Source organism: Centruroides sculpturatus, unplaced genomic scaffold (assembly GCF_000671375.1).
Source record: "Centruroides sculpturatus isolate CEXI.00-Female unplaced genomic scaffold, Cexi_2.0 scaffold855, whole genome shotgun sequence".
NCBI classification, from domain to species: Eukaryota; Metazoa; Arthropoda; class Arachnida; order Scorpiones; family Buthidae; genus Centruroides; species Centruroides sculpturatus.
Window position 1 is genome coordinate 143773 of NW_019385080.1, and position 15245 is coordinate 159017.

At 28.9% G+C, this 15245-nt stretch overlaps 1 protein-coding gene across 2 annotated transcripts in view; it reads left to right on the forward strand.

Moving 5' to 3' along the window:
* The window catches only part of LOC111634353 (growth hormone-regulated TBC protein 1-A-like), a 49608-nt gene extending 36200 nt beyond the window's left edge, over positions 1–13408 (forward strand). For both annotated transcript variants that reach the window (XM_023379107.1, XM_023379109.1), the window contains exons 6-9: positions 1206–1366; positions 7014–7122; positions 7883–8068; positions 12145–13408. In XM_023379107.1, the coding sequence (XP_023234875.1) occupies positions 1206–1366; positions 7014–7122; positions 7883–8068; positions 12145–12240 (552 nt within the window). In that variant the 3' untranslated portion in view covers positions 12241–13408. The remainder of the gene's footprint in view (positions 1–1205; positions 1367–7013; positions 7123–7882; positions 8069–12144) is intronic.
* Positions 13409–15245: the final 1837 nt, after the last annotated feature.

A 15245-nucleotide genomic window follows, 5' to 3' on the forward strand; every position in this document is an offset into this window, starting at 1 on the left:
AACACCGAATTAAAACCGCGACCAGGATTAAACCCGAGAAAAACATTCGTGCTGGATTAAGCCTCTACACTCCTCCGTGCCTCCACCCCAGTGAACGGACAAGATTCTGATTCAAGATTCAACGGTACAGAACTGTCCATCGACAAGGTATTTATCAACCCGCGATTCGGTTGTAAACTCTCTCTCTCCGCGGCCTAGTATAGTTAAGACCAATAATATGCCGATAGTATTTAGTATCTCTGTATAGTATTTAGTTCGACTTAATTAAAATCGTTATTTATTTGTTACTATGGAGTCCGAGTAAGTTACTTCCGCGTCTCTCTCCTCACCTCTACTCCGAATCCAAGCGCTCACACGCTACCGCTCGCGAATCTTTAGACTTAACGTCGCGATTTCCGAGTCCCCTAGAGACTCAGTGGTGTCATCCTGACAGGGCGCCAAAGAGGTGCCGACCCTACGGTCACATTAGACAGTTTTTCAATGTTTTAATGTACAGTACATTACAGTGTTCTCAGATAATAATTAACACAATTACAATAATTTAAAATAGCAGCATTCATTTTGAAAGACACCGTATTAAGTACTATTATCCCAGCTTCAATTTTGTGTGTTTGTGCTTTGATGGGATACAGTAGAGCATGGATTATCTGACTCAATTGGGGACTCGGGTTGGTCGGATAACTGAAAAAATCGGATAACCAAAAAGAATGAAAAAAATACATTATTAGTATAGTGTCTTAGTATATCCCATGTATATAGTATATTAGTATATCGCTATTAACCTACTTCGCGTTGAATTTTCATTGATGTTAAGCATAAGAAAATTTTTTAAAAATAATAATCGTCGCTATTGTATTGTTAAAAATTATTTTTAAATTATTTTATTACTCACAAAACGAACAACCACTCATAATTAGAAAATTAAGTCTCGTTTAAATTAAATACTGGCCTCTCTTTCATGGTCAAGCCAGTGTTGCCAGCTAAAACATGCAAAAATAATCTTAAAGTAGCCAAGACATACCCAAATATTGTAGCGCCACATCACTAGCGGACATTTGAAATTTGCCGACTAGAACGGTCGGTTAACCAATATGACGGTTAATCGGGGGTCGGATAATCGATGCTCTACTGTGTTTATATTTTCGTGATGATTGAAAATATCTGTTTATAATAATAAATACTTTATTATTATTATTTTTTTATAGGGTTTAAATTACATAGCTGGAATACTTTTGCTCATAACAGAAGATGAAGAAATAACATTTTGGTTATTAAGGATATTAGTTGAAAACATTTTGCCAGACTATTATACCAAAGAAATGATAGGTTTAAGAACAGATTTAGAAGTTTTTTCTGAATTAGTTAAGTAAGTAATTTGCCATTTTTAAATTAAATATTATTTATAATAAAAAATTTTAAACTTGTTAATTAATTTTATTTTGAGATTTAAATTGATTTGAATTTTAAACTGTAAAAAATAATATGGCTTAGTTGTAAAGATAAAAAACAAATTATTAATATATTTTGTGTAATATATTAGACAAAATTTATTAATTCCAATTAAATTTCATTATGGTATTAATCACTAATAATAGTTAATATTTTTGTGAACTTGTATATTTATTTTTGTGGTTTGCAATGATATGAACTATTTAAAATTGTTGTTGAATAAAAATTTAATAAGTTTTACAAAATTATCAGAAAATGAAACTTGTTTGAATGACATAAAAATAAAATTAGAAAACATTAAATTATTAAAGATTTAAATCCAAATGTATTAATTTTGTCTGAAAAATTTATATACTAGCATGTGATGGATACAAATGGCTAGTACTTTACAAAAACTTAAAACCTTAATTTTTTTTATTACTATTAATTTTTCAATCCCTACATTTTTTTATTTTAACCAGTTTTTGTTTTTATGTTTATTTTACTTAATTTTGTACTATGTTAAAGTGTACTGCAGTGTGGGGTGGACCAGAATGAATAAACCTGTACTGTATTTTAATTTAGTTATCCATTTTTGTATTTTATTTATTTGATTTAACCACATTTATATATGTTGTGAATATCATCTATATTTATTTTAAATTTAAATCAAAACTTTATCGCAGACATTTGAATTCTAGCAGTAACTACACATTTATATTCAGAACATGTTCTTAAGTTCTGTCAAGGTAAAGAATTTTTTAAAATTACTATTCAAATTTTGTGTGTTCTTTGTTCACCTGAGGATGGCATTTTGAAATGTTGAAAGTACTTGCATGTATTTAATTTGTCAAGAAATAAATTTAATGCCTAAAGACAGTATATTTCCTCCATAAAAGTTATTTGATAAATTTTTTTTGTTTCTAAAATTTCTAAATATTAGGAATTTTAGAAACAAAAAAAGAGGAGTCAAAGAATTAATCTTAAAATACATTTTTTATTAGAAAAAAATTCAAGTGTTAAAGAAATGTACTTAAATAATGGATAAAAATGGTCATAAAGTAATGATAATATACTTATATAATACTTAATCTTTGACTCCCTTTATAAATAATCTTTGACACATCTTCATGTTGCCAGATTTTGAGATGTGAATTCTTCATCAGCAGCTTTGAAATTCTCCATTTGGTTTCGTTTTTCTTCGTTTTTACATATTTTAGAAAGGGCAATTATCAAAATATCTGCTTTTCTGTATTAGTTTTATAAATTTGTATATCAAAATAAATTAACTGAAAAAAACTGGAATATAACCTATTTGAATGTGTTTTAGAAATAATAAAGAATTTACTTTTAACAAATAAGGAATTTATTTATACTATAATAAAATGATCTAAAAACAGAATACAGTCAACCCCCCTATAACGTACGTTCCTATAACGACAATTCCTATAACGTAGCGAAAAAATTGTAGTAACTTTCGTATAACGTACCTCCTATAACGTCGTTTCGCGAGAAGATTGATAGAGTCTGGACCAATAGTGGATGAGCAGCCGAACTACTTTCCTCCGACCCTGCGCCACGCTACGGAGCGGCTAAATTGAGTTTGCTATCGTCTGTTTAGTATTATATATAAATTATATATAAATTAGGTACTGTACATATAATTATATATTAATTATATATAAATTAGGTACTGTATATATAATTATATATTAACTTAATTTATTGTAACTTTATTATAATTATATATATGCTTTCTGCCGCCTGGCAACACGCTACGGAGATTTTAGGCTAGTAAGTTGAGTTTATTATCGTCTGCACAGTATGTAAATTAGGTACCGTAAGTCTAATACAGCACTAATTTTATACATTTCTTGTGAAAGAAACACTTCTTATTCAACGGCCATAAAAATTATTTATATTAATGATGTCTCCAAAGGTCAAGTTATTTTTCTGCGAAAAATTCTTTATCAGAAATCGCGGCCGTCCCACGACGAAAACCAGCTTTAAGCAACGGCGTAGTCGAACGGTACACACTCGGTAAGTAATCCTATAATTTTTTGTTTATAGCATAGTTTATACGGATTATTCCCAAAAAATTATACGTGTTTTGGAAATGTTGAGTGGAATTAGTCTAGAATCGGTTAATTTTATAGAAGAAAACCTTTCGAACAGCCTTAGTCCGTAAAGTTCCCACCTATCGGGCTGCGATTGGCTCATGTATTTAATCATTCCTACAACGTAATTTTCGGTTAGCGTGGAACGTATCTAAGCGTTATAGGGGGGTCTACTGTACAGTGAACCAACTAATCCTCACACTATGCTATTAGAGAATAATTAGAACTAAAACTCATTAAAATGTGTAAAGTTAGGATTGTACCAAAAATTTCTAGTTTAAAAAAGGGAGATAAAGTAGGGTTAAAAAAGTGTGCAGAATAATGTTATAAAAAATAACATATAATATATTATAGATGGTATATGATAATACAGTAGACCCCCCTATAACACTTAGATACGTTCCACGCTAACCGAAAATTACGTTGTAGGAACGATTAAATACATGAGCCAATCGCAGCCCGATAGGTGGGAACTTTACGGACTAAGGCTGTTTGAAAGGTTTTCTTCTATAAAATTAACCGATTCTAGACTAATTCCACTCAACATTTCCAAAATACGTATAATTTTTTGGGAATAATCTGTATAAACTATGCTATAAACAAAAAATTATAGGATTACTTACCGAGTGTGTACCGTTCGACTACGCCGTTGCTTAAAGCTGGTTTTCGTTGCGGAACAGCACATGAAACGGCGGCCGCGATTTCTAATAACGAATTTTTCGCAGAAAAATAACTTGACCTTTGGAGACATCATTAATATAAATAATTTTTATGGCCGTTGAATAAGAAGTGTTTCTTTCACAAGAAATGTATAAAATTAGTGCTGTATTAGACTTACGGTACCTAATTTACATACTGTACAGACGATAATAAACTCAACTTACTAGCCTAAAATCTCCGTAGCGTGTTGCCAGGCGTCAGAAAGCATATATATAATTATAATAAAATTACAATAAATTAAGTTAATATATAATTATATATACAGTACCTAATTTATATATAATTTATATATAATTATATGTACAGTACCTAATTTATATATAATACTAAACAGACGATAGCAAACTCAATTTAGCCGCTCCGTAGCGTGGCGCAGGGTCAGAGGTAAGTAGTTCGGCTGCTCATCCACTATTGGTCCAGACTCTATCAATCTTCTCGCAAAATGACATTATAGGAGGTACGTTATACGAAAGTTTCTACAATTTTTTCGCTACGTTATAGGAATTGTCATTATAGGAACGTACGTTGTAGGGGGGTCGACTGTATGTATTTATTATATTTGGATTTATTATCAAATTTTCTGTAATTGCTATATACTTATGCCAGGGTACGTTTAAGTCTCTGATTCAAACGAAACCTGGTGAGCATATAGTGTTAAACACAAATAGCGCCTTGTCAAAATAATAGGACCACTTCTCAAGCATTTCCCAAAAACAAGCCTCTGAAAATTTAGTGTTTAGTTAATAAGTCTTTGAAATTTCTGTGTCTCTGAGTGGTGATAACTGAGTGGATAAGATACTACGCACTGAAGCTAGATGATATCGATTTGAACCTTTGAAATTTTAGTTTAGTTTTGTTTTTTAATTTGTAACTTTATCATTTTACTGCATCATTAGCATTAGTATTACTATTATTATTCCTCACGTTTAAAGCTCATAAAACAACATTAAAAATTATGATGTCATTTCTCATTTAGAAAAAATAAATCTTGTAGTTTTCACTCATAGCTTCTAGTCTTTTTTTCTTTTTAGGATTTTATTCTTTTTTATAGCTATATATTTTTTGGCTATTATCATACCATGATTTCTTAACTTGGTTTTTTCCTTTTATTAAAAAAAAAATGCTGCGACTATGCTATCCTATTTTCATATCACTTGTCTTTTTCATTCCTGTGCAGTAATATCTGAAGCTTATTCACTTGTGAGGACATAGTGTGTAATCATGCATAAAAATATGTGAAAATAAATGTGATGAAATAAAACTTATATTTAATGACATAAAGAGTTAAATCTACAAAGGCTTGTTTTCGCTAAACAGGAAATTATGTCACAATTTTAAATTTCTTGTTTTATAAGCTTTAAACATGAGGAATATATTACTAATAATGATATGGTAAAATAATAATGTTGTACATAAACTGAACTAAAATTCCAAAGGTCGAACATGTCTAGAGTCTAGAGTCTAGCTCCAGTGCAGAGCATTTTATCCACTTGGCTATCACCACTTGGGGACATGAAACTTTCAAAGACTTAAAAGCTAAACACTAAATTTTCAGAGGTTCTTGGATTCTTGGAAAATGCTTGAGAAGTGGGCCTTATTATTTTGACTGTTTATGTTTAAGGCTACTTGCTACCAAGTTTTGTTCAAATTGGAGACCCAAATGTTCAATTCTCTAATTGTTAGGAATAGGATTCGTTTTGGGATAATTTTTTAATGAATAATTTTGAATAACACATTTGATCAGTGTTTAAACAGTACTTCACAAGTTCTGTCGTGTCAAAATTTTTGTTTTAGTCTACTGAAAAAAGATCAAAGTGGAAAAAAAAGTCATCCCAAAAATTCCCCAAATTTTCTGTCAATCAACAAAAATCCCCAATCTGGAAATTCTGGGCAGAATTGCACAAAACTGCCTTCGGTTCTCATCATCACTTCCTTTTTTTCTGCCTGAACCGTTGATGTCATGAAATCGCTAGATGTGTGGTGCATAGGACTCCCATTCATGGAAGCTCAGCATTTTGCTGTTTTTCCTGAAGTGTGATTTGTGACTCAGTTTCATGCTGAATGTTGAAACAAGTTGATTAGTGTTTTCATCACCACTTTAATAAAAATATCTCCAAGTGGTGATCTTGGTACTATACAGCACAACCCCTGAAGATATCAGTATTTTGATTTGAGTTTTTATCTTTGCATAATCCATTAATACTAATCCAATGTGAATGACTAAAACTTAAAATTATCATAAAATAATTTAATTTATTTTAAAACAGTAATAAGTTTATTACTTAAGAAAATTAAATCATCATCTGAAATAGACTAATTTGTAAATTTTTTATAAAATCTCTGTTGGATCAAAATGATTCCAGTATATTTGTTATACAATAAGTGTAGTTATGTGAAGCATCAAACTTTATTTTTAACTTATTACAAATCATCATTAAAAGCTAAGAATGTTTTCTCATTTAATAACTTTTGAAAATAAACACCCACAACTGCTATAAATAATCAGGCTATAATTTGGAAATATTAATTTAAAATATTATAGCTCAATTATTTATGGCAGTTGTGGGTGTCTATTTGCTATGCATTGGGTTTTGGTTGGTGTTTATATTTGAATAACTTTGAATTCTAAAGAATTTATATTATTTTAATATAAGAAAGTTTCATTTCATTTTTTTTTCTCCTTTATACTGTAAAACTATTAAATTATATTTGCTACTTGTGTAATAAAGACTATTAATTTTTTTATAGAATAAAAGTACCTGATGTTTATAATCACATGAAATTACACAATGTTGCATGGGCTATTGTTATCACAAAATGGTTTATATGTTTATATGCTGAAGTTCTACCAATTGAAGTAAGTTTTGTTTTTTACTTATTAAAAACACTTAAACACATTAGCAACCATGTATGTCCATAATAATGCATTCAATCTCTAACTGTTAATTTTGTTTTATTAATTGCAATTTGAAAACAAAACTTTGTTTTTTTAGTCATTCAAAAATTAAAACCTAAAAAAAATCCTATTTAAAACTTTTTAAACATATTAAACTTTAATAATTCAGTGACTGCCAATTTTCCTATTGATATGCCAAAAAATTAATTTTTTAATTTTTTGTTTAATTATGTATGTAAAGTGTCAAAGGAAATTTTGCTGTAATGTTTCCCTCCTGAAAAAATGATGCTTGGACATCTATGAGCACCTCAATATACAGAAACTAAGAATGTACAGAATACTAATACAAAACCAATGGATGAAATATATTCTTTGAAGTGTACAATAAACAATAAAAATAAACTTAAAAAAATTTTATCCTTTGTTTATAAGTGATTAATATAATCAAACTTTGAGGACTCACACATGAATGTCCTCAGTATATTGGGTGAGGCAGTGTAGGGACTTTCCAAGACATCTTGGGCACTGAATATATTAAGCAAGTGATTTTCTGAATTATTATCTAAAAATTTAAATATTGTGTTTTTATTGGAAATTATTTTAAAGATATTTTTAAAATTTAATCATAAGGATTCTAAATAAGTTCCCCTAAGATTTTATTTTTTCATTGTAAATTAAATAAATATAACATAAAATTACATAATATTTCTTTTTCCATTAGACTGTTCTTAGGATTTGGGATTGTCTGTTTTATGAAGGTTCAAAAATATTATTCCGGGTTGGTATTACGATGATAATCAAAAACAAAGAAAAGATCCTAAAGGCACGAAATTTTTCTGAAATAGCAGAAGTTTTCAAAGGCATAACTCAAGAATCAGTTGTGATAGAATGCCATTCCTTTATGCAGGTAAAAAAAATCAACTAATATAGTCCTCAAAAATTATTTAATAATTAAATTAATAATAATTAGTACCTAACAATAACTGAAATTAAATTTTTATGTAAAATATTTTGTATGTTTTGTAAACATTTCCTTTGAAGTTTTATAAATATTCTGTTAGAATCTAAAATAAACAAATTTTATATGGATGAGAAGTGCTGAAATTCTATCTTTTCTCTGTAAACCTTCCAAGTAAGTATGAGAATTTAAACTTGGAAGGTTTATAGAGAAAAGAAAGAGGAAAACAACAAATTTTATGTTTTTTAATAGTTTTATTTTAAGAAAAAACAAATATATTGTATATACACACAATTCTGTTTTTACATGGTGGATACATTTCTGAAAAAATCTGTCTAAAAAACCATATAAAAAAGATACTGAAATGGAAGATTGATTCCATTTGTCCATATGGACAGCACTTGAAAAAAATAATACAATAAACCAATTAATATAATACGATGTGTTCAAACAAACTACAGTAGTTTCAATAGTTTGAGTTGATTGGGAATGAGGCAACCTCAAACTATGGAAAGTTTAAAATATGTGGAAAATATATATACAATGGAAAACAGTAGTGAGTAAAGGGATTAAATAATGTCATGTTTACTTTGTAATAATAAACACAACATTAATTAACACAACAATAATAGTAAAATATTGCACTTTAAAATACATGATGTTTTGTACAATGGAGACAAGTAACAACCATATCCAGAATTATCTAGCAACCATATCATTTCACAATGCAATAAATTGTAAGCTGATGTTAAACCTTGGTACATGCTACAGTTTCAGTGTATGGTGTCTCATTGCATACTTGATTTGAATTACCCAAATTGTAATTTTTACATGTTCTGGTTGAGTGTGTACTTTGGTTTAAAGATGGTAGTGCCTCAAACTTTGGAGATTCTACTGTATTTCAATTTTAGTTAATAAGTCAGAGGAGGGGCAATTGTAAATTAGCAAATTTGTTTATTGCAAAATTACAAAGACTATGCCATAGCCAGCAGTTCCCAAAGTGTGTGCCGCGACACTCTAGGGAGCTGCAGCTTCCTCACAGGGGCGCCACAAAATATTATAAAATTTTCATAATTTTACTTCCATTTTCAATTCAGTGTGATAACTTTAACTTTCTCAATTAAACATGAAAATACCTCTAGCTTTTAAAACCAAATGGTATACAAAAACTATTCTGTATTGAAAATATTAGATTGGATTAAAATAATCAATGCAACATGTTGGGAGGCATCCTTCCTTCATAGATTGCACAAGAATTTTTCCAGAAAAATGGCCTCTATTAAATATTTAGACATCTGAAAACAGAAAACTCTGTGACCAACTGTTGGTGGATGTGAACCTGTATATCAATATCCATTGGCCATTGGTGGCCCTGCATTGAAGTAAATTGGAAGAAATTTAATCATACATAGAAATTGTTAAACATTCAATTGAATTTTTTCTGACTGCTTCAATTGAAGCCAAAGGAACATAAAGCCATAATAATAGCAGACGATGAGGAAGAAGGCAAAATAGAAATCTTCACAGATGGCTCGAAGGTGGATGGATGAATTGGTGCTGCCTTTACGGCAATATATGAAGGCAGAGAAATATATACTGAGCAACATAAACTGAATGACTTATGTTCAGTTTACCAGGCTGAACTGCACGCTATAAAAATGGCGATGGAATGGGTGATAACAGCACAGATATCTGGCCTAATTATTGTCAATACGGCAGTAAATCAGCATTAAATACTTTGCAGCAGTTTGCTGACACCAATATGACAGCTCTCAATATTAAAAAAAAGATGATAAATCAGAGTGACATCAATATAAAAATGAGATGGATAAGAGCCCACAGCGGAATAAAAGAGAATGAGCGTGCTAAAGAGGCAGCACATATGACAGTGGTGACTCACAATAAAATCCCGATTTCGGGTATTAAGAGACTGATAAGAGATGAAACTGTAACAGAATGGCAAGATAGGTGGTCTTACTCAGAAAAAGGAAGGCATACATTTTGGCTCTTGCCAAAATATATACCTTCCTTTCTTTATAGAGGAGCAAATCAAAGACCAAAGTTGGCTCCAGGTCAACTATATCACTAGTCAAATTTACACAGGTCACAGCAATAGCTACAAATATCTCAAGAAAATTGGGAAGTGTCAGATAGATACTTGAGACTGTAGAGAGGAAACACAGAATATATGTCACTTACTCCTTAATTGTTATAAATATGAGATAGAAAGAACGGAACTCTCAACTCTCTAGTCTACACCAACTGAATACCAACACTCGGACTCTAGAACTTTACAATTTAATAAGAGACAGAAACCTTGCGGATGAACTAATGTCCTTTGTGAGAAGAATACTCATGTAAAGGGGGGAAGATAGCCATCTCCTCCACCTATCTGCCGGTAGTGTCTTGTCAAAGCTAGATAATTAATATGTACATAGCCTAAGTGTTTAATATTTCTTTTGTATGATAATTGTAAGTTTGCCTATTTGATATAATAATAAATGAAACATTATGAACATAACAAAACAAAATGAAACCTTGTGGTGCAATATTGGGACAAGGATGACTCTGATCCACATAAGGGAAAATGATGAACATCAAATAAAAAAAAAAAAAAATAGAGTTGAAATAAAAGACTGATTTTCAATTCACACATTCAAATAAGTTGTAAAAAACAGTGAAATCTTATTACAGGAGTGGAGTCTTGGAGAATGAAGTTTAGAAAGTGTTAGCAAAGAAAGTGCTTGACTATAATTACCAGCCACTCTGGAGTGAAATCTTATTACTTGAACATATGTAGCAGTCTTAAAAAAGCCTATGAATTTGCATATAAAAAGCAATTTTCTGGAACAGGAAATAAATACTTATTTTAAAATTAAAATAAAATGGAAATTGTTAAAAAGACAAATTTGTTAAATCGAAACAAACTATGTAAAAAGAAAATTGAATTTTTTTCAGGCCATGTTAAATCAAAATCATGTAAAAAAGCTTCAAGTAATAACAGAATTGGGTGTACTTTATTATTGTGAAAAAAATATAAGGAATTTAGGATACATGATGTTGACATATATCAAATGCAAATGGGTTAATTTTATTATAATAATAACTTTTTATATGAAATGAAATAAAATTGTTGATTTACAACACTTGACTGCAGATAACTAATTAAATTGATTGAAAATTAGATTGTATTTCATTTTATTAAAAATATATTTCTGATGATGAAGTTAGTAAATAAATCACATAAATCTGTTTTCCATATCTCTACTATGCAAAAATAATCTTATTCCCCAGTAAATTATTTAAAACATATATCCCTCATTGTATGCAATTTTACTTCATGCATTTTTGCTAAAGAATCAAAATATATACTGAATCTGGAGCTGGTGACAAATCAGTGTGATATGGAGGGCAATGCATTATTTCCCAACAAAAGTGTTCCAACATAACCACTATTTCATGTGCTGTGTCTGGATTTGCAATATTGTGGAGGAGAGTCATACCTTTAGTCTGAAATCCTGAGAACTAGTTGTTTGTTGCATGATGGATGTTCATCAGGGATGCAGTATATTGCTCAGCAGCAACTGTTTCTCCCTCTTCTAGAAAGTCAGTAACACCCCAATGATTTAAAAAAGACCATACATATCACTTTTTAGCCAACTGGGTTTCATTTTATTATATATGATGCAGTCAAAACACTTAATGCTTTTTAGATGCCAGGATGGAAATATTTTTAATTAACATAAATGTTTTTAGAATTTAGCACTACAACCTCAGATTCTCTTTAAAATTTTGAAAAGGATCAGAAGCTGAATTATATCATGAAAATGATCATATCTGTTGTTTGAAATAGATTCAGTTAAAGATGATGATAAATATGTGTGTTGCTTGCTTTAAGTAACAATTAATCTTACAGCCAATCATTTGTGTAAAATCTTAAAGTATCAATTTTTATAAAAATTAAAAGCAAAATAACAAAATACTTATTTAAATATATTAATATTTGTATAAAAATTATTTTTCAGGCTATATTTACTGAAACTGGATCATTTTCATCTTCATTAATTAGAAGACTAAGAGAAGAATGTCGAACAAGAGTTACTGAACAAAGCACAACATAACAGCTATGCACAATTACAATAATTTACCTGCCATATCACCCCATCTAGTCATTAAAATGCCATAAATATCAAATACTACATATTATAAAGGTACTTCATCAATGCCAATGAAACTGTTGTGCACATAGGAAAGTATTTTTAGTTGTTTGTATTTTCTACAGTTAAGCTGCAGAAATGTATATTTAAGCAATAAAAATAAAGTTATTATTGTTTAAATATTATTGAATATTAACATTGCTAGAAATTGAAAGTAGTATATAAGACATTCTAAGAAAAAGGCAAAAAAGCTTTTTTCATCTAATGAATCCATATATGATATATGCAATATATATTTTAATTTATATATACAGTATTTGTTTCAGTATGAAAGTATTGCAAATATATGATGCAGTACTATAATTCTTATTGTGATTTTTTTAAAGATGAATTTGTATGTATTTAAAGGAATTTCTGCCATTGAAGTAAAATTTTTTTTAATATATTACTTAGTTTTATTGGCAGCTTGGATGATATTAGATATTATCATTTGAAATATTAATATAGATAAAGTTGGAAAAATTGGTATAAATTTGGGAGCTTGTTATATAAAATTATATTCATTTTAATTTTTATGCTTAATGAAGAAATTGTATAAATTGTTCAAAATTGCTTCTATTATTTTATGTGCATTTTCAGTAAAAAATGAAATTTTTCTTTGTTTTGAAGCTTATATGAATTCCTATTTATTGGAATACCAATTGATTTCTGCATCTCAGGTAAATGTTATGATAGAATTAATATCACAAATTACAAATATTGACAATCAAAATGATATATGAAAGAATTTAAAAGAAAAATGTGAGAATTGGTTTCCCATTAATGCAAATTTTTAAAATTTACTAATGTTTAAGTTTCATGTAATTCATTCCAATATTATAATGTTATAATATGCAGGATGTTTCAAAACTAAATATGCAAGAAATATTTTCATGCCTTAATTAGATAGCTGTAGAATTAACATATTTTTATATGGCAGGATGTAGAATGCTTGTCAAAGATATTTGCTAATACAGTAGAGCCTCGAAAACTTGGCCTAATGTGGACCGAAGGGTGGCCGAGTTTGTGAAAATGCCAGGTTATCGGGAATGGGGTTAAAAAAGGATAAGTATGCCTGTTTCCTCAGAAAATACTGTACTGTACTTGTATGTATTGTTTGCTTGAGAATACAACAGAGAATAAACTGCCCAAATACCCTTAAACAAAGGAAAAGTACGTACTTTATGAAGGTATAGAGCCTTTACTACATGAAAATGAAAATTAATGAATACACTGTGTATAGTAATTTACCTGATAAGACAGACCTCAGAAAAATACTTTGAGGCATAAAGCTGTCTATGATGAAAATTAATTATCTAAGGGTATTTTTGCTCTGCCAGGGTGTGGCCGAGTTATCCAGAGTGCCGGGTTATCGAGTGCCGAGTTTTCGAGGCTCTACTGTAATAATGGTTGCTATATGATTTATTTTCAAATGCAGTTTGTCATTTTACGATGTCTTTAGCTTTCTTTTTGCTTGAATTGTAATTTTATGTGATAATGGCATAAAGACTAAAAAAATATTAATAAATACAATATCCCAATGATTTATGTAATTGAACGTTTACTAATAAATTGTACTTTATTGCATTTTATACAGTTCTATAACAATAATTTTGATGTAGTATTGATAGTATTTAATACATTTTCACAGCAGTGAATTACATATGAAATCCATATAAAGGTTTAGAAATAGAAGACAAACATCAATCATAGAAAATGATAGATCACCCAACAAAGGTTTCTTATTGATTCTGAATTATTATTATTATTATTTCTGTAAATAAAAGAATACACCCTTTCATAACCAGAACTAAGAGATAGAAGAGTTTATCAAAGAAATTTTTAATATTGTTTTCTGCATTTCAAAATTTTATTTTGGTTCCTTTTTGATAAAAATTATTTTTCAGGCTATATTTACTGAAACTGGATCATTTTCATCTTCATTAATTAGAAGACTAAGAGAAGAATGTCGAACAAGAGTTACTGAACAAAGCACAACATAACAGCTATGCACAATTACAATAATTTACCTGCCATATCACCCCATCTAGTCATTAAAATGCCATAAATATCAAATACTACATATTATAAAGGTACTTCATCAATGCCAATGAAACTGTTGTGCACATAGGAAAGTATTTTTAGTTGTTTGTATTTTCTACAGTTAAGCTGCAGAAATGTATATTTAAGCAANTGAAAAAAGATATAAGGACTTGAATACTCAACTTTTTAATAGTACTAGTCTGTATTCTTGTAGTGTTTCATTATGATACCAATCTAATAAATGTTTTTTAAGTTTAAACCTACTTTGTATATTATAAGAAAGTGCATATTTAAAATTATAATAAGTATCAAAATTAATTGTTAATATTGATTTATTTCAATTAAGTTTTTAAGATGGATTCACTTAGACTAAGCTGAAAAAGGTCAGATTTAGTTTTCAATTGATTTATGAATCTTGAAATGATGATAAAACAATTCTTTTTATCCATAAAACAATATATTACTACCATTTTAAGGGTTTTCATAATTACAGATAATGATAAATTTAATCAGTATAGAGGAGTTAAGATTTGATTTAATTATTTGTAATCTTATCAATTAGTATTTAGATTAGTCAAAAGCAAAACAAAATGACCTTTATCTCTTATTATGATTAAAGAATATATTGATAAGTCTGATGCACGTGTATAAAAAATTTAATATCAAAATTTCAAAGATTATTATGTAAGTGATAATAAACTATTAATTTTTGATAAGTTGAATAGGCTTTATCACATTTTATCTATCATATTAATAATTGTAAAATTTTCTTACTTGAAATCATTTGTGATAATTAGAATTTAAAATTATTCAGTTTTCAAATTAAACAAAAAATATTACAAAATTGATTAACATTTAAATTAAATGAAGTAAATATGAAATTTATA